Below are 21,195 nucleotides of genomic sequence, written 5' to 3' on the forward strand. Positions count from 1 at the left end.
TGATTGGGTTCAGTGGGACTTGGATTACAGCCTAAGTGAATTATAGAATGGAAACATGAGCTGCATGAGTTAGTAGTGCATAAAGCAATGGAAAAAAGCTATGTTGAAATATAGTGTGAAAGTGCTAGCAACTGTGTGCTCTCATTTTAAATAAACTTTCCAGATGTACTCTGGGTCTTCCAGAAAAGAAACTTACTCTTTGGGAAATTTACTTGTGCTCAAAAAAAAAGGCTTGATAGTGTACTGCCAATGTCCATGTAGTGAATTGCGCTTGTAATAATACTTGGGAAGTATTTTGGCAATATACTCATAAATAGAATGTCTGTTGGAAGCTAAATACTCACATTGCCTTACTGCAGCTAACTTGGTAAATGCTGTTTTGTTTACTTTAAATATAGCCCTTAACAACTAGAGTAACTTTCTTTTGTGTGTTTGGTCCTATGAGATATAAGATACTATGGTTGTCACTGCCTTACTCTTCTCCCAAGTCTTTTGACATGCATAGGGGACTTGGTGGTCAGAACTTCATGACCGATGTCATTCTGAGCTCTACTTCTCTCTGGTTCCAGGTGATTCTGAAATCTAGTGTGAGGTCAGACATGATATCTCATCTTTCTCCCAAGTTTCAAACAAGTGAAGTAACTGGCCTGATCCTGTTGCCACATTGGACTTTGGAAATATTCACGTTCTGTCTAGTGTCAGAGATAAAATCCACATTTCTCTAGTGTTCCAGAAGAAGGGTGTTTTGTTCCTGACTGTACGCTGGGCTTCAGAAGCATTCGGAAGATTTCTCACTGATTCCAGGTGTTTCCAAACCCCACACAACATCAGGGATGAGACCCTTCTCTCTCATTTTGTTCTGGAGGTAGCAGGTGGTTGCTAGAGTCTTAAGATATTGTTGCCACTGCAGTTGTGAACATCTGGCTGTGGTGCTTTTGAAAGGGCAAATGCTGCATTGTAGCAGTTGAATATTTTGTTTCTTTCTTCTGGAAGTGAGGATATACATAGCAGTTTTACTAGACCTGAAGCGGACTGAGTTTTGCTCTTCATCTTCCACAAGAATATATGTTGACTTGAATGCATTTTATTTTAAAAAGAAATTTATAAGGTATTTAAAGCAATTGTCTGCTCTAAAGTTGGATTATTTTGTATGCCACTTCAACTTTGCAGAAAAGGCAAGATATATAGTGTATTAGAAAACAATGAAAATAAAGCATTTAAAAAAACACCTGTCTAGAAATTTTCACTGTACTTAAGTAGCTTGTCCGCCTTTTAAATCATACTTACTGTTCAGTAGCCTACAGGGCAATGCTGTACATTGTTTTTTCAGAATAAAATCCCACTGAGTTCAGTTGTGCTTTTACCTAAGTAAGCATACATAAAATTGCAGCCTTAAACCCATAACTTACTGCCTTATCTTCTGTAGGAAGCTGAAGAATCATTCCTTTTTTCCATTCTGGTCTCGGTTTGAAAACATAACATGTTTTCTCACTTGCCTTTCTGATTTCTAGGCTAAATATACCAATTCCTCTAGCATTCCCTCATATGACTGATTAGAGAGAGTTCCTCATATGTATTACTGTCCTAGAATCCTTTCCAGCTTGTTAACACTTCTTGAGATATGGAACTCAAAACATATACCACTAGAAATGATGTCTTACCAGTGCTGAATAGAGAAATAATGTTACTACATAAGTCTTGTTGTTTAATGGAATGCAAAATGAAATTCACCTTTGTCACAAGTTGATGTTGTTGAGTTACATTCAATTGTTTAAGTCCATAGTCATTCTAAGCATGCCTAGCTAGCTATTCATCACTTTTGCATGTTATTTCATGTGTAACTTCATCTTCTCCTGACACAGATGGAAAATGATAGTGAAAGAGATTGTGAATGTACCTTGGTAGATTAATGTGGATCTTTTGGTTGGTTTTTTAGTAGAACTAGAGAAGAATTTGATACCGTGTAACAAGATCCTGCCCCCTCTAATAAGAGGCCTTTTCCAGAGCTGACTCTGACCCCTTGATTTGTAAAAGTGCATAACGAAAAGCAAAGTATTCTTTATTGTTAATGTTTTGAAACCAAGCCACATTTGTTCAGCTTTAAATACTTATGAATTAACTTGAAGGTTTTTCATTTCTGTGAGCGTTCTTCATAGTAATATAGTACATTTTAGCTTGTAAATGCATGGACAGCAAATATGGCCAAACCTCCTTGAACTGTCTTATTAATATATTTATAAAGACTTGTAACCGTTCCAAATTGTTTTGGTAGAGGAGGGAATGGAAAGATTTAGATGCCTAATTAATTTCTCGATAAGAAGCCTAAAGGTGGTCTGGATGCCACTTTGCATGGCCATAGCTGTGTCATGCATTTGCTGGAGAAGGAAAAGCTGTTTCACTGAGCTGTGCAATTTGCTAGCTACATCATCAATAAAAAGTGACTTTGTGTGCATTATAATTTACATTATATTCCAAATGCTGGGAATGGAGTTGGATTCCATGAGAGTTTAGATGTTACATAAAACACAACAATGATTCAGTGAGAATCTACCCTCCTTATTAAAAAATGAAGAGTGTCTACCCTGCTTGTAGAATGTGGGCATCTGTCAGTTTGCAAACAGTCAGTGCACTTCAAGAGGATATAGACAAATTGCTCTTTTAACTATTCTCCTCTTGCCACCATTTACCTCTTCTCATCCCCATTGGCTATCTCTTAAAAGTTGTTAACAATAGGACGGCTGGTTGTCTTCCAAAATTGTGCAGCTTCTAAGAATAGTTATACTGAACCTGTGGCTTCCTGGGAGATAGGCAGTGGTCTTTGTGTAGAAAAAATGACTGCATCAAGCTCATTAGTTTGGAAATTATATGGAAGACTTCCACTAATGGCTAAAACTATCTCTAGTATTTTACTAAATCAAGTGGAAATTATTGTGTGACTTTTGGCATCCATTCACATAGCTTTCTAGGATTTACTTCACTGCCTTGGAAATTGCAAAATTAGCATTGCTGACCTAGGTATCTCTGTTCTAATTGAATAACTCTTGGCCTTTTTTTTTTAGCAAGAATGGGGTAGCCAACATTGTGCACTCCAGATGTTGTGGCCTACAACTCCCATCAGCCCCAGCCAGCATGGGCAATGAACAGGGATGATGGAAGTTGAAGTCTCCTACACCTGAAGAGTACCAAGTTAGCTACCCCATTATAAAGGGTTGTTTTGTTTTGTTTTTATTTTGCTAAATTAAAAGATGGAATATAAATAATCCTATATAAAACAAAATTTGCCCCTTTGCCATTATCTAGGAAACTTAATATGAAAACAGCAGTTTGTTTTCCCCCTCTTGCTCCACTTAGCACTTCTTGAATTAAACTCTCACTCCCTTCTCTTTTACGGATACATGGACTTCAGTTCAGATTGTTAAGATGTTTTTTCTTCCCTGTTTTGTGGGCTGCTTCACGCAGTATTTGAAACTGTCAATTCATAATCTGCCTCTTAATATATGTATGGTGAATCCTAAGAACTATATGAGGACACTTGATCCACTTTTTGGACATTATAGGTATGTGGAGAAATGTGGAGAATTGTATTTTGAAATTAACCTGAAGTCTATGTTCTCAGATATGGTATGCTCATACTGTTAAATCCACCATTCATCTTTTGTTAAATCAAAATCATAATATCAATATGTCCTTAAGGAGAAAAAAATAAGGAGAATAAAATAGTGTCTGATGTGCCAAGAGGCTTTGGTCTGATTAAGCTGAAGCGCCGAAACAACCCAAGATTAATTGAGGCAGGGTTTAAAGCATAAATACTTAAGTCTTTGTGTGTGTGGTTTTATCAATTTCCTGTTCTCAAGTGGTTCTCATGTCTCTGCAGACGGGGTGCTTGATCTATCCACTAAGAAAAGTCCATGTGCAGGCAGTGTCTCCTTGAGCCATTCACCTGGCTGTTCCGCTACTCCTGGGAATGGGTAAGGGAAATTCTTACATGTTTTTGATCAAAACTTGTGTTACTGGCATAGCAACAAACGGGGGGTCAAATGATTCCTTACTGCTTTTAACCCTTCAGAGTATATTTCTTTCAGAAAACACTGTCCTAATTCTCAAATAAGTAAACTGAAAAATAAATTTAATTTTAAAAATACTATGGTCATGTACCTGATATGAAATGTAGATATATAATCTTTCAACTTTTAAAATTCATATCTTTTGACTCTGTTCAGGTGCTTGGCAACACCTATGCAATTGACTATGGAAGCATTGGGGCCACCAGTGGGCTAACCACGGGTAGGGATTATATTGGGGTCCAGTTGTATGAACCAGCATTTCCACTTGAAGCTCATACAAATGACTACTACAGTTTGCATGACTGTGACAGCTCAAAATGTGTTACCATAATAGCAGTTTCAGTGGCTTCATGTATGGGGGTGCCACTTCATACAGTCAGTGCCTATAATGATCTCTGTTGGGTTGTGAGGCCTTTGGTAGTCCCATGCACTCCCACAGGTGATCGAGCTAATGAATACCTGAACCATGCCTCAATCTTTAGTAGGATGAGATGATGGCAGCCTGATTTGAATACTTCAGCAAATCATACAAAGTTTCCTCAAGTAGTTCAGAGTGTTTAGGCAAGGGCACTCAAGTACATGTGATGGTTGAACTGTAATTGACAATATTTGCTAGGGTTTTGTGGTATAATCTACTAATGTAGCACAGTGCTCTCATTTTATTAGTTACCTTATGTTTCATTAGATTTATGGCAGATTTGTAATTACTACCTTGGAGATGTTTCCAAAATGAAATATTGAATAATTCCAAATACTATTCTATTACTACTCTAGTAAACAGTTTCTGGGTGCAGATTTTTCTTGGTGAAGGTTGTACAATCCCATCAACCCTGTATGTTTAGTTGCATGTGCTGGTAGGGAGAAGTTACCTAAGAATAAAGAAATTTGGGGTGGTATTTTAAAATGCCATAAAAGAACACACGCAAAAAGAGGTTTAAGCTAGGTAATCTTCCTTTAGAATGTTAAGTGGCTGAATTTAGATGCAGAATTACATCATCTGCAAGTTGTTGTTCTAGTGATTTACATTAACCATTGTGGGCAGCCACTCTTAATTGCAAAAGAAAGATTTAAATTCCTCAGTACATGGACACATTACCTAATCCTGTAATCTCTAACTTTTTAGAACTCTAAAAACTTTATTGTGAAGGAAGGAGATCAGTTTCTTTCTTTTCTGAACATTTTAACAGCTTCTGTGCATTTTTAAAAAAAGTGTTCCTCCATACATGGTTGAAAGCATCTTCAAGAGATCAGTATGTTTTGCTGAGTCTTAAGCAGGGGAGTTGAATAGCATTGCCTCTCCATGTTTATACTTTGTACTGTTAAGCTTAATATCAGATAACTATTGCACTAGCAAGGTGCCAGGTAATCCTTATGTCTGAACAGTGGTTCACTGTTTTAGAGCTAGCTGAAATATCCAGTGCATGTTGAAAGGTCTGTTAGAAATTTAGTCTTTCTTTACACTGGGGTGGATTTGTTCAGAATCCACGTGGAATATCTGTTACCAAATTAAGAAGCTTCAAATTCTAATGTTAATAGACATTTGCTAAAGAATTAGGAATTCTAAACTTCAGTGTAGGTCCTTTCCTCTCCATTCTGTCCATCCAAATCTTCTATATATCGTTATTTGTTGTTATTATTAGATTTCTCATCCACCCTTCACCATGAGGCCCCAGGGTGGGTTACAACAATTTAAAAATAGAATAATAAAATCAATTAAAACAAATTACAGTTAAGAGAATAGGGTGTATTTTAAAATATATATCACTGGTGTTCAGTGACCAGGGTAAAGAGGTGTGTGAATATATATAGGCTGTTTTCAAGATAGGAAAACTTACATACGCAGTAAACATCTTAATGGGCAAAATACCAAGAATGTATTGCAAGCTTTTGTTCACATTATTTACAGAAGTGAAGAGAAATGTCTATATAAAACAAGGTTTGATAGTCTCATTAGACTTCAGATAGTACATAGTACATTTAAAATGTTAGATTTTGCTTGGATCTGTTTAATCAGTAAAGTTAGAAAGAATATAATAAGTAATAGTTCTGTGACAAGAAAATATATTTCTTACCTTGGCATGTGAAAAACAAAATGGAATTGACATTTATGTTGCTCATGATGTTTAATTTTAAAAGGAAATGGAATCTGAATTTGTGTAGCATTTTTATTTGAGAACCATCCAGTATTTCTGTTCTAGTGTTTAATGCAAAGTAAGCAAACACCTTTGAGTTCTGCTGAGCACTTTTGATGCTGAGCAGCAACTCCACTATATATAGTGTCAATCCATGCCCTCCAGAGCTTTCAGCATTTTATAAAAAGTGCAGGTGGCTGGTGTGTGTGAGTGTGTGTGTAATTTGCTGCATTTTGTCACTTGGCTTACTCTTTTATTACTGTACTTGTTTAGTGGTAACGTCACACTAGTAATACAGTCGTGAATAGACTCTAGCGAATGATTATTCCTTTCTAATCTATAATTAAGATGCTATTTTCAGACACTTGCGCGAAGCCTTTTCTGCTCCAAGATTTTGTGAACCCAACCAAAGACCAGCTGACAGGTTTCATTTTTCTTTGCCCAAAAAGCTTCTCTTTATTTCTGAACAAGTTTTTAAAAACTGACTGCTGAGACTTAAAAAAATAAAAATAAAATGCCACAAAAGTGATGTTACCCAAGCAAGGCCTTCTAATAAAGGAGTGGCCCCCTCACCCATTCCTCCCTACCTGTGCAAGTCCTGCTCACATCAGTTTCCTTCCATCCAATTAGGCGACCTGGGAGACCCAGCCAGCACCATGCAGAGGGACTTCGGAGTGGTGATGGGGTGCCCCCGAGAAGCTGGCAGGATGGAACGAGGGAAGGGTCTGGCCACTCCACATCTCTCAAAGTTCCATTGGCTCGATCACTGCAGATAAGCGAAGAACTGCTGAGCAGAAACCAACATGCTACAGCTGCCAGCCATGGGCCATCTGGGCTGCAGAATCATGGACAGCACATGATACTATCCAGGGAGGCTTCTTGGGCAAAACCACACTACGAATTCAACTTCACCCGAATGAAATTCAGGGGAAATGGTGCACTCAGCAACATCAGTGACCTTCCTTTTCTTACAGAAAACTCAGCCTTTCAAAAAATGGCACTTCAAACTAAACAGGATGGGAAAAAGGACATGAGCCATTCAACTCCTGTGGATTTAAAGATACCACAAGTTCGAGGCATGGACCTTTCATGGGAGTCCCGTTCTGGCGACCAGTATAGCTATAGCTCTTTGGTGATGGGTTCACAAACGGAGAGCGCGCTTAGTAAAAAGTTAAGGGCTATCCTTCCGAAACAAAGCAGGAGGAGCTTGCTGGATCCTGGACCAGATTCTTGGGGCTCGGATGCTGAGCAATCTACCTCTGGACAGCCATATCCCACCTCTGATCAGGAGGGAGATCCTGGCTCTAAGCAACCTCGGAAGAAAAGAGGCAGATACAGACAGTACAACAGTGAGATATTGGAGGAAGCGATCTCTGTGGTGATGAGTGGGAAAATGAGCGTCTCCAAAGCTCAGAGTATTTATGGGATTCCCCATAGCACCCTGGAATATAAAGTGAAAGAGAGGCTGGGCACTTTGAAAAACCCTCCAAAGAAAAAAATGAAATTAATGCGGTCGGAGGGACAGGACGTCTCTGTAAAGCTCGAGATAGATCCCCAGGGAGAGGCAGCACAGAGTGCGAATGATTCAAAGGATGATTAGGGATGTTGTAGAGTGCCAATTACATATATAAACTGGGTGAGCACTATGGCATTGTTCAACTCCTGCTGTACGTACCCAACTCCTTTTCAGTCACTGGGTGCAGGATATGCTCCTTTGCAGTTCAGCAAAGACTTGTGTGGACACGGGGAAAAGGGTGCTCTGAATGTTGCATACTTGTAAATTTTCTGGCCTGGAATGGCTTAGAGTCCCCTTATGTGTTTTTGTTTTTGTTTTGGCCTTTTGCATGTTTCTCTAATATTCTATAGAGAATTGAGTTACCTCACAATGAATGCAGACATTGAAGTGGACTGTTTGCCTCTTGAGCCTGCATGGACTTTCAGTTATTTTATTGGGTTTGCTTTCTTCATTATGGCCTTTAAAAAAAACAAAACACTTTCTTGAGCTCTAGTACCAGACTTGTAACACAAAAACTGGATAATTGCTTATAATTAGATTTTCACAATTTTTTCTTCAATCCAGTTGGTTTGAAAGAGAGTTTTTAAACTTTTTAAGTATGGCTAGTCTTTTTGAATGCAGAGACTGATGATCAGATTCCTAGTCAGTTGAGTCTAATTGGAGCCATTTTGTTTTAAATTCAACTCCTTTACCATTTGCAATCTGCTTAGTGCTCACCTGGAGGGGCGGGTGGGAGTGGGATGGGGGAACTTTACATACACTACCTTCAAAATGCATTGGTTAATTCCTTTGGAACACTACCTTCACTGTAATTGTGCTTGCTCTTTTACAAAGGCGAGAGTTTGACTTGCCTGCTTGAGGATGTAGCCTTATTTCAACAAACTCCTTGTATTCAGGAGCATCAGGGTACACTAAATGATACACTAGGGTATTCCTCACTTTAACAAAATAATGGCTTTTTTGTGACCTACGTGCTTTTAACAGACTGAATTCTGCTAAATTGTGCGTTTCCAACAACTAAAGATCTCTCTTCTGAGAGTCAGGAATATGTATAACAGCTTACTGTAATCATGGGCAAAAAAAAAAATCCTCATCAGACCCACTGATCTCTAAACATACAACCTCAATAGTCTGCCTAAATAGTAATGTAAATGAAGGATCTATGTTAATGTTCAGGGAAGAAATTTTTACAAATTTTAATAAAGCCCGTGATCAGAAATCACTCTGGTCTGATTTAGGCTGAGCATTGTTTCTAGTTGTAACACTGTCAGGGTTGAACACCCAATGGGTGTTTCCTTTTAAAATACTACAGTTGCCAGTAGCAAGAAATGTTCTTGCATTTCCTGAATTTTTGTTTTTGTTTCATCCACTATTCATTTGAATAGTGGACTAGCGCACACTCACATAGGCAGATCACCACTAGCACTCCTAAATCCGCAGTTCAGTCTTCTTAGTTGCAGAGGCATCTGAACATTTTTACAAGTTAAGCTTTAAGTAAAGCTTCTGGACTTGCAGCTTCACTGAATCAGACATATTGGTTCTTCAGGTAGAGAAACAAATTGATCTTAGCTGTGCAAAAGAGTGATAAGACTTGACTCTACTGCTTTACACAACCAAAAGAGGCAATGGAATTCATATGTGAGACATCATTTGAGCACTGTTCTTGATTAGTTATCTTGTGTTAATGACTGAAAGTGGATGCTAAGATTCATTGGAAGAAGGCCTAGATAGCCCCAGGGCTGCTGCTTGAATCTGGGGGCAATTAATTGAGTTGGCCTTCTTGATTGGTTGATTGCTTCCCAGTAACCCACTGTATTCAAAGGTTAGGCACACCATTGCTGTCGTGTTAAATATGCACTTCTCAATCTTGAGAGAGACTGGGCTTTTAGCCCAGATATGCTTTGTACTACTGTTCTTATACTTTTTTTGTTTTTGTTTTGGTAGCTTAATGTATTTCCATACTTAAAAGCAGAGTTCCCTTATCTATCTAGTTGTCACCTCAGTACAGAAGCCTGTTTGAAGCTCCATAGTGGTATAGAAACTCTGCAATATAATCCAGTTTTTCTGGAAATTGCAATAAAAATGCACTGTTTTAAATTTGTGATTTCATCTGCTATTGAAAGTGTGGGAGAAGAATTGCTGCAAGCTAGAAGTGTAACACTTGCATTGAATTTTACTGTCAGAGGTTTAACCTTTTGTGGCTGTTTTTATTTAAATGATGTATGAGTTGAATTCTGTAAAACCTTGTCATAGTGTATGTGGAGTGCTCATTTTACGTACCTTAATATTTTCTATATGTATCATTAAGTGGATGACAATCGTGCAGCAGAAAAATGGTGTGCCTACCCTTTAATGCTGCAGTTTAGAAAGAGAACTACTTGTATGTCATTTCAGACCATAGGTTGAGAACTGTAAATAGATAGTGATAGTTGCGTATTCTTATTGCTTTGGTTAGAAAATGAATTAAACAACCAAACAGTTGATTTTCTCAGATTAAAGTCCTGGGACCTGACGATTGTAAGATTCCTTTCTGCAGAGCTTTGAAATATAACACTTAATATCTGTGATCACTTCCTATTCAGGTAAAAAAAAAATCCCAGAAGCTTTGGAACAACCATATTTCCTCAAAAGGTCTCTGTTTAAAAAGAAAAAGAAAAAAGTAGGTTATTTTTAAAGCACTAATTGCATTACTTTAGTAATTGCAATATAAAATAGCCATTATTGTTTTGTGAAGCATGGTTAAAATTAGTTAGTTGTCCCTTTCTAAAATTTCAGAAGTCTCTCAAAAATAAACAAAAAAGCTGCTGAATATTCAAAAGATATAAATATATCTATATTTTACCTTATTGTAGGTTTTGTAAACTTAGTCTGTAATATTCAGGTGCACCTTTTTAATGTTTAACTTTAGTTTAAGGTTTCATCTCACCTGTTTTTTCCAAGGTGGCTCATCTTGTGGCTGTATCTCACTCTAGATCCCTAAGTGACCCGCTGAAGTAAGATTGCTCTGACAGACACCTTTGGTGCATCTTTGAGTAGTATTTGGGAGCATCTTACCTGTAGAAGAAATGGAATTAGTGTTTATCCATTAGCATGCTTAATTTTCTGCTGAACAGAAGTTTGCATGGCCAAAATCCTCAACTGACCATAGTTTGATGTGGGAAGATGTGGTTTGCTGCTGTCTTTGTAAGAGAAGCCTTGTTTTCTCCTGTTTTCCAGTAAATGGATGCTCATGTAACTTGTGCAAGAGATAGAGCTTTGGCCTTGTTTTCCCTGATGTTTGTGAGAACATATTAAGGGAACAAAGTCAAGTGCATTGCTCCAGAAAGTCTTTGGGAAGATCTGGGCATTTTGATGAGATATATTAGATCCAGAACCAGAATTTGGTAGAATTATGGCATATCTGTTGCTGGTGTCACATGCACCTGGATGATGGAATGAAACTGTGAACAATATTTGTGGCAGCCTCTGCTTCTACAGACAGGTATCATGAAGGATAGGTTCTCCATGTACTCCCAGCCTAGAAGACAAATGTTTAGAGTGTGTTTGTGTAACGTTTAAAATCAAGTTCACTATCGTACTGGAATTTAGATGTTGCTTGGTGACCTTTTGCTGCAGCAGGTTATACAGATGAGTAAGGCTTAATGTTGTAGGGGTACAAGTGTGGAGTTAATTATTGTGCAGTTCTGTGGAGCGAGCCCAGTGTGTAGAAAATGTATCAGTTTTTACTTGGACCTGTAAAATATAAAAGCTCTTTCCTGGAGATCTGATACACTATTACCTCTCTGTCAGCCATTCTAGAACCTCATTTCCTGTGCCCCAGGCCTTTTCCTTTTCACTACAGCTATTGAGAATGGAAGTTGTAGGGTTGGACTGTTGTCCTCACTTTATAATAACCCCCCCCCCCAGCTCCTCAGTTTATAAAAAGAAGCGAAAGAAGCTCCTTAAGGGGCACTAAGATCCTCTTGTTGCATCAGCCAAATGCACCAAGAATATGTCCTTGCTTCTGTCTTGCCCTAGGACTGCTCTATACTACCTGCTGCTCTGCCTCCAAAGGAAAGGCCTAGTCTGAATGTTTTCTTAAATATTTTCTACTGCAAATCTGGAATAATTTTTCATTATCCTTTAAGAATGAGATGTACCTTATAAACATGGTAGCAGTGCAGGTCTGCTTTGTTTCCTGTGGCTTATCCCAAAGCTTGACAAATATTGAGGCAGTTTGAGCCATGATCTCAGATAGACACAGAGATTGCTCAGAAACTGTCAGATATAATTTATGCTTTTTTTTAAAAAAAAATGCAGTTTTTCCATGAAAACCTATACATATTAGCTGTAATTGTGATCCCACTGACATCATGCCATTGATGTCTCTTGGTAAGCTACTTAGCAAGCCAGAAAGTCAGAGGGAGTCAAATGTCATTCTGTTGTTGACAGGGAAAAGCAGATTCCAACCTCTACGTGTAGCAAATTTAACATTAATTTTTTCTAAAGTATCGGAGTGTCTAAGAGGCGAATAAAGGCATGGCACCTGAGTAGGTTGGGGAAGCATGCTTAGTATTCTCCTTTCTTATCCAGAAGCACTTTGCTAGAACTCTAGATGGAAACTTAAAAGTCTACCCCAGGTGTGGGGAACCTTTGGCCCTCAAGATGTTGCTGAACTACAGCTCTCACCAGGCACAGCAAGAAAGGCCAATGGCCAGGGACAATGAGAGTTGCAGTTCAGCTATATCTGAAGGGCTAAATGTTCCCTACACCTGGTCTAGTCCCTTCAGCCCAAAGGTGGAGGTGATTCAGCTGTTAGCCAATACTGCTTGAATGACTTGGGGAGCCTTCAGAAGACAGGCTTGTCATGAAAATAATTTTATGCATGTGTTTATAGAAGAACACATAGGTGCTTGTAGGAAGTTCTAGGGTGCCCTTCCTATGTGGATCAGGCATTTTTTGCTTTTCTCCCTTGCAATTTCAAAAATGAAATTGTAAATATAAAGAGATGTTATTTGTTGCCTTCCTCAACTTTTCTGCTGGCCACAAATTACACATTCTGCAGTTGGCTTTTATACCACTTGGCTGTCTAATTGTTTTCATACTTTGATTTTAAAACTCTTTGGTTTAGCACAATATGAACCAGCCTAGTCTCCTGGGCTCACAATCATTTTCTCTCTACTCCTCCTACAAGAGTGGGAGGAGTAGCTCAGAAGCATTTGCTTTTGGTTTTAGTTAACTATGGTTTGTTTGTCCGAACTAAGGTTCATAGTTTAACACAGACTATGGTTAGTTTCAAAACAAGCCAACTTCCAACCATGGGCTAAGCAGCTGACTTCTTGAAATTAGCCATAGTTAGTATTAGACCACAATCCCCAGTTTGGATGAAATGACAAACCATAGTTAACTAAAAACAAAACGAGAAACTTCCAAATTGTTCCAAATGCAGCAGGAGAGGGAAGGGGAAACACATGAGCCCAGAGGTAAGACTCATTCACATAGTACTAAACTATAGTTTAGCATTACGTACAAATGTGGCCATTATATCTGTGATTGAAATTATTATGATTTCCTCGTAAATGTCACACACTGTTTTAGTTTACAGTCAGATTCATAGTTCAAATACCTTTTAGCCCTGCAGGGTCATTTTGCAGTTTTAACTGCTTAATGTACTAAAACTGCTGAGTTTTGTGATAAGTGAACAGTTTTTTAAATTGTCATATATACTAGGGTTGGCTAAGTTGGCTTATGAAGCATATACAGCTCTTGGGCATTTTCAGAATGTGAACAGAAACTTAGCAATGGAGATTTTAGTGTACTAGAGACACAGTAGATATTTTCTGTTCACTTCTCCCATCCAAGAGCTTGCACCTTCACATTAAGTCCAAAGGAGACAAAGAGGAGAATGCAGTAATAGATATTGGCATCTGACATCATGGGCTGGTAGGCAGAGAGAAGAAAGGAACATCAGGCTGACTAGGGACTGGGACTGCTTAAGAAGTGATTTTCTTGGGCATGGAAGAGAGAGAAGGATTTGGACGTTTGTGTCCTATGCCTCTTTAGCCTTATTATGAAATTATTCAAGAACATGGCTGTCTCTTTGGAAGTATATCACGGAATATCTAGTCATGAAATTTAGTAAGTGAACAAACTTCCTGCTGAAGTTTAAATTATGCAATTATAGTTTAATTGAAAGTAACAAGTATTATGATGTTACTTTTTACACATTGTGGATTATTCTAGGTAGACTCCTAAAATAATCCACTGATACACTCAAGATACCACAGAAAGAAAAAAGCCACAAGCTGTTAGCAATCGCAGCATCTTTCCTTGACAAATATCTAGATTTGATTTAGGTAAATTTTGTACCTCAGTAACATTTTAGACCTGCAGAATTAACTGTACTCAGGTACTGTCTTGAAAACATTCATAATAAAATTCTTAAATTATGATCCTGATAAAATCCATTTTTATTAATACATTTTTTCAAATCCTTAGAAGATTTGATTTTCCTCCTGTTAATACAATAAATACATTGAGTCCTTGGTGAGAAGAAAGCTACATGTGGGTCACTAGCTTATAAAAATCTGACTTGAGTATTTCCTCTCCCACTCTAAAATTATGGACATGTCACCTCAGCCTCTAATGTACCTCACATTTGGTGCTACACTCATCAGACCCTTACAGGCTTGATAAAAAGATATATAATAATTTTTACAGACCATTAAAGCACTTGTCTGACCTTTCAGCACTTTTACTGTTACAACTCGAGTCTTAATTTATCTAGTCTTCAGAGTCTAAGGTACTGTAAAAGTTTCAATCTAGGACGATTGGTTGCTTTTAGGTCAGATAATTTCTGTTGATATCTATCTTTGAGAATAAATAATTCAATTTTATAATGTTCAGGCAGCTTCTTGGGCACACACGCCTGATATTTTAAGTAAGCATTTCAGTAGACCATTTCAGAGCTTTAAGATTTGGGGGAAGTTTGGTGAAGTTTCCCAAATGAAGAATAGTTTTAGACCATTGTGTAGTGCTCAGTTTGAAAGTATATCACTAGGAAAATGGGCAGGGATTCTCTCTCTCCCTTTTGTCTTCAGGGAATGAGCAGTATTTAGAATCTTTGGCTGAAATTCAAGCCTTTTTACCATGTAAATTTTTAATATAAATTCACTGACATGCTTTTTACATCAGAGGACTGAAAATGGATCTTAACGTTTAAGTTGTCGAATGGTATATTTGTTAAATGAAGGGGGAAATTTTAAAAAAACTAACTAGATTAGCATACCAGCATTAGTGATCTTAAGGGATTTTAGTATGTAATAGGAAAGTCTTTGATTAAAAATCTAATCTTGAATTGCTAGTCTGTAACTAGGTGCATTCTACATTAGCAGGTGAAACTTCTTTACTTGTTGAGAGGGGGTAGGTGGCGGCTGTCATATGCCCTAGCATCAGAGAAACAGACGGCAACCTCTTGAAGTCCCATTTGGTGGTTATATCCATGGGTCTTTTGCTTACAGCAGCTTACTGCTGCTTCAACATGTATAATATGTTTTGAGTGTTTGCTCATAACTCTTTCTAACCTCCACTTGTTAAATTGTCAAATGTTGGTATTTTATCAGTCCGCAGTATAAGTTATAAACTAATGTGCTTAGGATTCCAGCTTGTACACACACTGTTTGAAAACCCTCAGGGACAGTTTACACACTACCCTCACTCAATTCAGGTACTTGTACACTATTCTTAAATCTAGCAGTGACTTGTATTTTGTTTTTGCTTTTCTTTTGATGTGCTAATAGCACATCCTTGATGAATGTCAACTTAAACTCAGTTCAGGTATCCAGGTATAACTCAGCCAAACGGATTTTAAAGCTGCATATTACTCTCCAGCACGCAGTGCCTCAGACACGTAGTGGCATTCTGTATATTCAGTTATTACTACTGAGCAAGATCGCATGGGGGTTCCTGATAATTATGTATTGTAAGAAATTTCTATATATAGTATGTGTATTATGTTATATACATATATATTATATATGTAATCTTTAACGTATATATTTAAAAATGCCACTACCAAGCCAGCACAGCTAATGTCAAATACATTCCTGGCTGCCTCTGTAAATGGACAGGGACAGCTTCTCAGTATGGCTGTGGTTTCTCCTTCATCCCAGGTACTTCTAAACTTGAGCACTGGCCCTTGGGTGTCTGACCTCTACATTCTAGTTATGCAATGTCTCTAGGAATTCTGTGCACTGGCCACTGTGATGGAAGCCAATGGGCCAGATGGGCTTGAGTTTATTAGTAACCCTTCTGCCAAAGTTGGTGTTTTAGGGCAAGAGTGTAAAATTTTCAAATAATCAGCAGCAGTATGTATAATTGTAGGAGCACATGATCACTCTTACATTTATGCCCCTTATCAGGTGTGTCACCTCTTGTGCCATGCAGTAATTATAAATGTGTTGGCATTTCACACCTGTAGTTGTGGGTCTGTTTGCTGAACACTGAACAGTGCATGTGTGTCACGCATTAAAATAAAGCCTACTGCTCACACTGGCATTAATGTCACTGTAACTGCATCAGCAATGCCTGTGCTTCATTATTTGATGCTTTACACTTTAGAAAGTTATATTTATGTAGAGTATGAAAAAATGGCATTTTCACAGACCTCTAAAAGTACAAGTGTCATGGAAGAATAAAGCAGGAACCCCCTTTTTAATCTATGGACCTCATTTCAATATACTGTTTACAGTTTGACGGAATTGTATAATTTAATATTTCTCTTGTACTGTAGTTTGTATTTATTTACAGATTTTTTGTACTGTGTGATTTGAACTTTTTTGTTCCTTGCTATGATCAACATTTTATGTAGTAGAGCACTTATGATCACAAATTAAGGTTTTGGTTTGATTGCACTACATTTAATTTTTAATGCAGTTCTGATTTTTTGACTGGACTAAATAAGCTGTGTCTTAATGTATGTGATAAGTACTTATAAATTTTTAATTCACGTGGTCCACTTTTTTTTTGCATTGTATGTCAAAAGCTCTGATTCTCTCGTTGTGCATGTGTAAGGGTTTAACAGCCCTGTTGTATTCTTTGGCCATTTTGGAAACACATTCCCAGCTGTAACGTGTATGGTAGTTTTCACTGGATGCTAGACTTTTCAGAACCACTATTCTTCTAATAAATTTTGTTGTGAAAACTTGAATGGTACAAAGCACTGATTTCTAAAGTGTCTTTAAAATAACTACGGTTCTGGTCTCTTGTGATGTTATAGTTTAATACAGTATTGATCAAATATGTGTATCCACAAACAAAATTGCTGCTGGTATTTGAATTGCTGAGGCGATGTCTATGAATGCTAAAATGTACTCATGTCATACACCTGCCTCTCCTCAGCCCGGTTTTCGGCTCTCTCCTTAGGACACCTTTTAATTTTTAGCTTATGTAGATTTATTTTCCAGTGACATAATACTATCCAATGAAATGCTCACTTACTTTGGTTTGAGTTAATCTAAAGTGATACTTCTTTTTAGTAGTTATGTGAATTGATTAAATTGAATGGTTTTACATTTTTATTCTTAGTTTCTTGTAGCCTCCTATAGAGAAGAGAGAATATAAGTTTTATAAATAAATTATACTTGATGAGGAAACATCACCACAAGGTGTCTTTCACCTATCACTTCATTGTGTTTCTTATGAATGTTCTTTTCAGTGTAGTAAGATTTTACTAGATACAGTAGCTTTTCATTGTATCCAAGATGTGATAAATCTCATTTCCTGCCACATGGGGGCATTTTCAAAAGAAATTCACACCATAAGATAATGATGGATGAACTTGGGTTTCCTTCCTTATTGTGTCCACTTTATGAACCTCTGAAAATAGCCACAGACTCTGTACAACGTGAAGTCAAAATTGTAATCACCAACAAACTTTAAGTTATGAGAAGGGCAAGAAGAAAGCCTTGAGTAACACAATATATATCTGGATAAAATGTTACTTCCTTTCCATATAGTTTATATGTAACTGCATAATGCTGCTGCTGAGTGTTAGTTTGAAATTGATGTTACTTCTGGACAGTCTTTTATCAGATCTGACAGAGAGGTAGAGCTATGATTTTGACTTGCTGGAAAGAAGGCTGGATTAGTGATGCCTGCACTTCTTACAAACAATCTCTTCACCATCCTGTATTTCACTCAGGATTATCTACAGCACTCGCCTTCTAAACTCATATTCTTATTTTATTCACTCTTAGCTACCTCAGCTGTGTAGCTTGCAGAGTTCTCAAATAATTAAATATGTGCCAGCTTCTGGGTTCCATCTTTGTCACACTCGTTGCATCAACAAAACACAACCAAGGGCAAGACTATGTGGATAGGAGGTTCAATTTTCAGTGGTTCCCTTTAAGTTCCATAGGCCATTGTAAATGAGTATTAGCTGGCAAGGCCATTGTGAGAAAAGGGGAACTGCTTCCCTTGAGAAACTAAGGTTGCAATCTTAACCTTACCTGGGAATAAGCGCCGCTGAATTCAACGGGACTTACTTTTGTTTAAATATGGTTAGGATCATGCTGTAAAGTTATCAGAAGCAGGTTTAGACATCCTAATTATATATCGGAATTGAATCATTTACTTTCACCCATTTGTGAGTGGAATGGGGGAATACTATGTGTCATGGGCTCCATGGAATGATGAAGAAGAAGAAACAGTGAGACCCAGGGGAGGTCCAAATAACTTGCAATCGGGAAATACTTTTGACAGGGACAGCGCTTCCCCCTTAGCTCCAGTTACAACAGAAGGAATGTCAGCTGATCAGGAGTCCGTCCCTTCTTTTCCTCTCCACCCCCCTCTCCTCCCAAGTTGCTGCCCTCAAGCACACCTCCAGGGGAGGGGGATCTCAATGGAAGTGCCAGTCGCCCCAGACACGCAGACAACTGAGATGGCAGGCACAGTTGGCCCATACTTTCCCACCTCAAAGGAATGCTCACATGTAGAAAGAACCACCCCCAGCCTACTTAAAGGTTGTAAGGGGGGTGTCTGATTGCTGCAGCAATGTCTTAGCTTTGAGTAGTCATGCCTAGTTATGCCATGTAGAGTTTCAGAATCTTGTGTGACCTGTAATCTAATCCATGAAGCACACTAAACTGGAGTTTTTCATAAAACATACTGGAGAAAGATACACCAATGGGTCAGAGTCTGATTCCAGTGGCATGGACCAGGACACTATGTTTGGGGACACTGTTGTGGAATCAAAAATGCTTCCTTGATAGGTGGCACAGTTTCCATGGTATGGCTCCACAGAGGCACAATTTTTCTATAAAAGCTCAAAGATCGTTCAATATTGCTTATCCCTGCTCTCTGCGATTTATAGTCTCTTTCCTCTTATCTGTCCCTAATAGGTACTTCGCAAATTATGAATTACTAGAAGAATGTTTGTCATTATAGAGAGTGTTTCTTTGTGTGTGTAGGCAGGAGCTGTATATTGCAAAAAAAAAAAAAAAAAACCCTCTAAATTCTGTGTTGGTAGAGACTAGGTCATCTGTTCAAAGGGGCAAAAAGTCCCCCGCCCCAAAGTTTGTTACCTCTTCTCAATGAACATCCAATAATCACATAGGAGAAAGTAAAGTATTTGAGAACAATGGTGGCATGAGTGCTAAACCTGCTATCTGTTCTTGACTATGTCCCACATTGTACCCTGTTTAGTTTGTCCCACAGAACTCAATGGGAGTGGCTGAGAACTTACACTGTGCCTTCCTTTGCCTTTACCCACCTAGAGTTCTGTTCTCATTGTGACGCTAGAATGAACCTTGGGAACTGGCTTAAATGTAGGTGTTAAAGGTGTGTCAAATTTGGGTGGTAGAGGGAGCAGGGGTGGAGACCTCTAGTCCTTTTCACAACCCTACTTCCCATTTGTATTTACTACACATGCTCCCTTACTAGTTCACCTCCCTTTCAAACCTACTGTTCCTCACTGATGCCAATGCACTGGAATAAGTTTCTTTTCCTAAATTGGGTGCTCTGTCCTATTCCCCCGTATGAATATGGTGGCAGCCTGATGGGAAGAGGGTTAAGGAAACTTCCTACCTAAACAGTGTGCTCAACAACAGGAAGAATATCATCCATCCAGACATCCAATTCCTTTTTTATAATGCTTAATATATACATATATCTCTTAAGTGCGTTACAGAAAACTAAAACAGACAACAAATTTTATAAAAATACACAATGTTACATATACAAATGTTACATTAATGAAGAACACACCCTCTCGGCCTCCTGATTCATCCAGGGCTCCATGCATCCACCCTGGCTCTCACCCAGGGCCCAAACAGCTCACCCCCAAAATCTCACAACAAAGAGGGTTCCTGGAAACTGCTGACATTATCCTAGTCTCTCACTTTAGGCTTGTTTTTATGAGTAGCTGCAAGGTGGATGGAGCTTCCTCAGGCTGCCCACAGCTGTGACCTGTTCAGCACTCAGCTGCACCCAGTTCCAGGCTGTGGCAGATTAGGTTGGTGAGTTTCCCAGGGGATCTCAAGGATGGCAAATAGGACACCCCTCCACTCACAGTTTTTGCTCTGGCCTCTGTACACCTCTCCTCCTCCAGCTCTTTCCTTATCCCAAACTTTGTTTTAGGAGAGGGATTGGAAACCTATTGATCCCTCATCCACAATCTTGGGAGTTATCATGTACCACTTCTCTGCCCAGTAGCTATCAATCTTTGCTCCTGAGGAGTTCTGACCAATTTGTCTTCAAGTAAACTAACCTATTTGACCAACTCTCCATGCTCAAATTGTTGCATGAAATTCTGATCTTTGTCAATGTTTGCTGCAGTAAAACGTATACATTTTGGAAGCAAACATATGTTTTTAAGTGCTTTTGTACACATCTGAGGAATGCCATATTTCCAGATGTCTGCACACAGGTGTTTAAAGATACCCAGGAGATTTTTTTTTAAATAAAGTAGTGATGTGCATCCATTTAGGTAAAATCAGCAACAGCAAAATGAAAGTCATGGTGGGTCAGATGCAGTTCATGGTCTATACATTGCCTGTTTCTGATGCTGATTATTATACAGCCATGAGTGTGGCTGTATACTATAGTCAGCATGGATTTTTCGCATTCCACAATGTTAAATTGAAAATACCCCCCGTGCCATTCTGATGCTTCCCATAACCTCATTTCAAAACAAACCCTTACAAAACTTATAGTCCTGAACTCAGAAACATTTGCTTAACAACCCTCTAAATTTTCATGGCAATACACAAAACAGAGAAAATCGAGAGTTCAAAGTGTAAAATGAGAGTGAAAAAAACCAGACCCCTTTTGGACTTTTTTCTGTCAAGAGTTCTCATAACCTGTTGAAATTAATTAAAACTCAGCCATGTTCACAAAGTACCTGTAATCCTATTACTGACCTTGCTCCATACTCTGACCTTCATCTTCTGCAGTTTAAACTTTTTTAAAAATGCCTGGCTGATTTTTAATTAATTTAAGAAATTTA

General features: G+C 38.3%; 1 protein-coding gene across 7 annotated transcripts in view; it reads left to right on the plus strand.

Annotated features, from left to right (window-relative positions):
• Positions 1-21,195, plus strand: part of LCOR (ligand dependent nuclear receptor corepressor) — a 126,542-nt gene that overhangs the window by 68,030 nt on the left and 37,317 nt on the right. For 6 of the 7 annotated variants that reach the window (XM_061636257.1, XM_061636258.1, XM_061636261.1 and 3 more), the window contains one exon: positions 3,875-3,968. In XM_061636257.1, coding sequence (XP_061492241.1) covers positions 3,875-3,968 — 94 coding nt within the window. Of the gene's footprint in view, positions 1-3,874; positions 3,969-6,826; positions 16,859-21,195 lie in introns of those variants that run through there. The other variant, XM_061636263.1, reaches the window with a different exon arrangement.

The sequence above is a fragment of the Rhineura floridana genome, chromosome 7 (genome assembly GCF_030035675.1).
Source record: "Rhineura floridana isolate rRhiFlo1 chromosome 7, rRhiFlo1.hap2, whole genome shotgun sequence".
Lineage (NCBI taxonomy): Eukaryota > Metazoa > Chordata > Lepidosauria > Squamata > Rhineuridae > Rhineura > Rhineura floridana.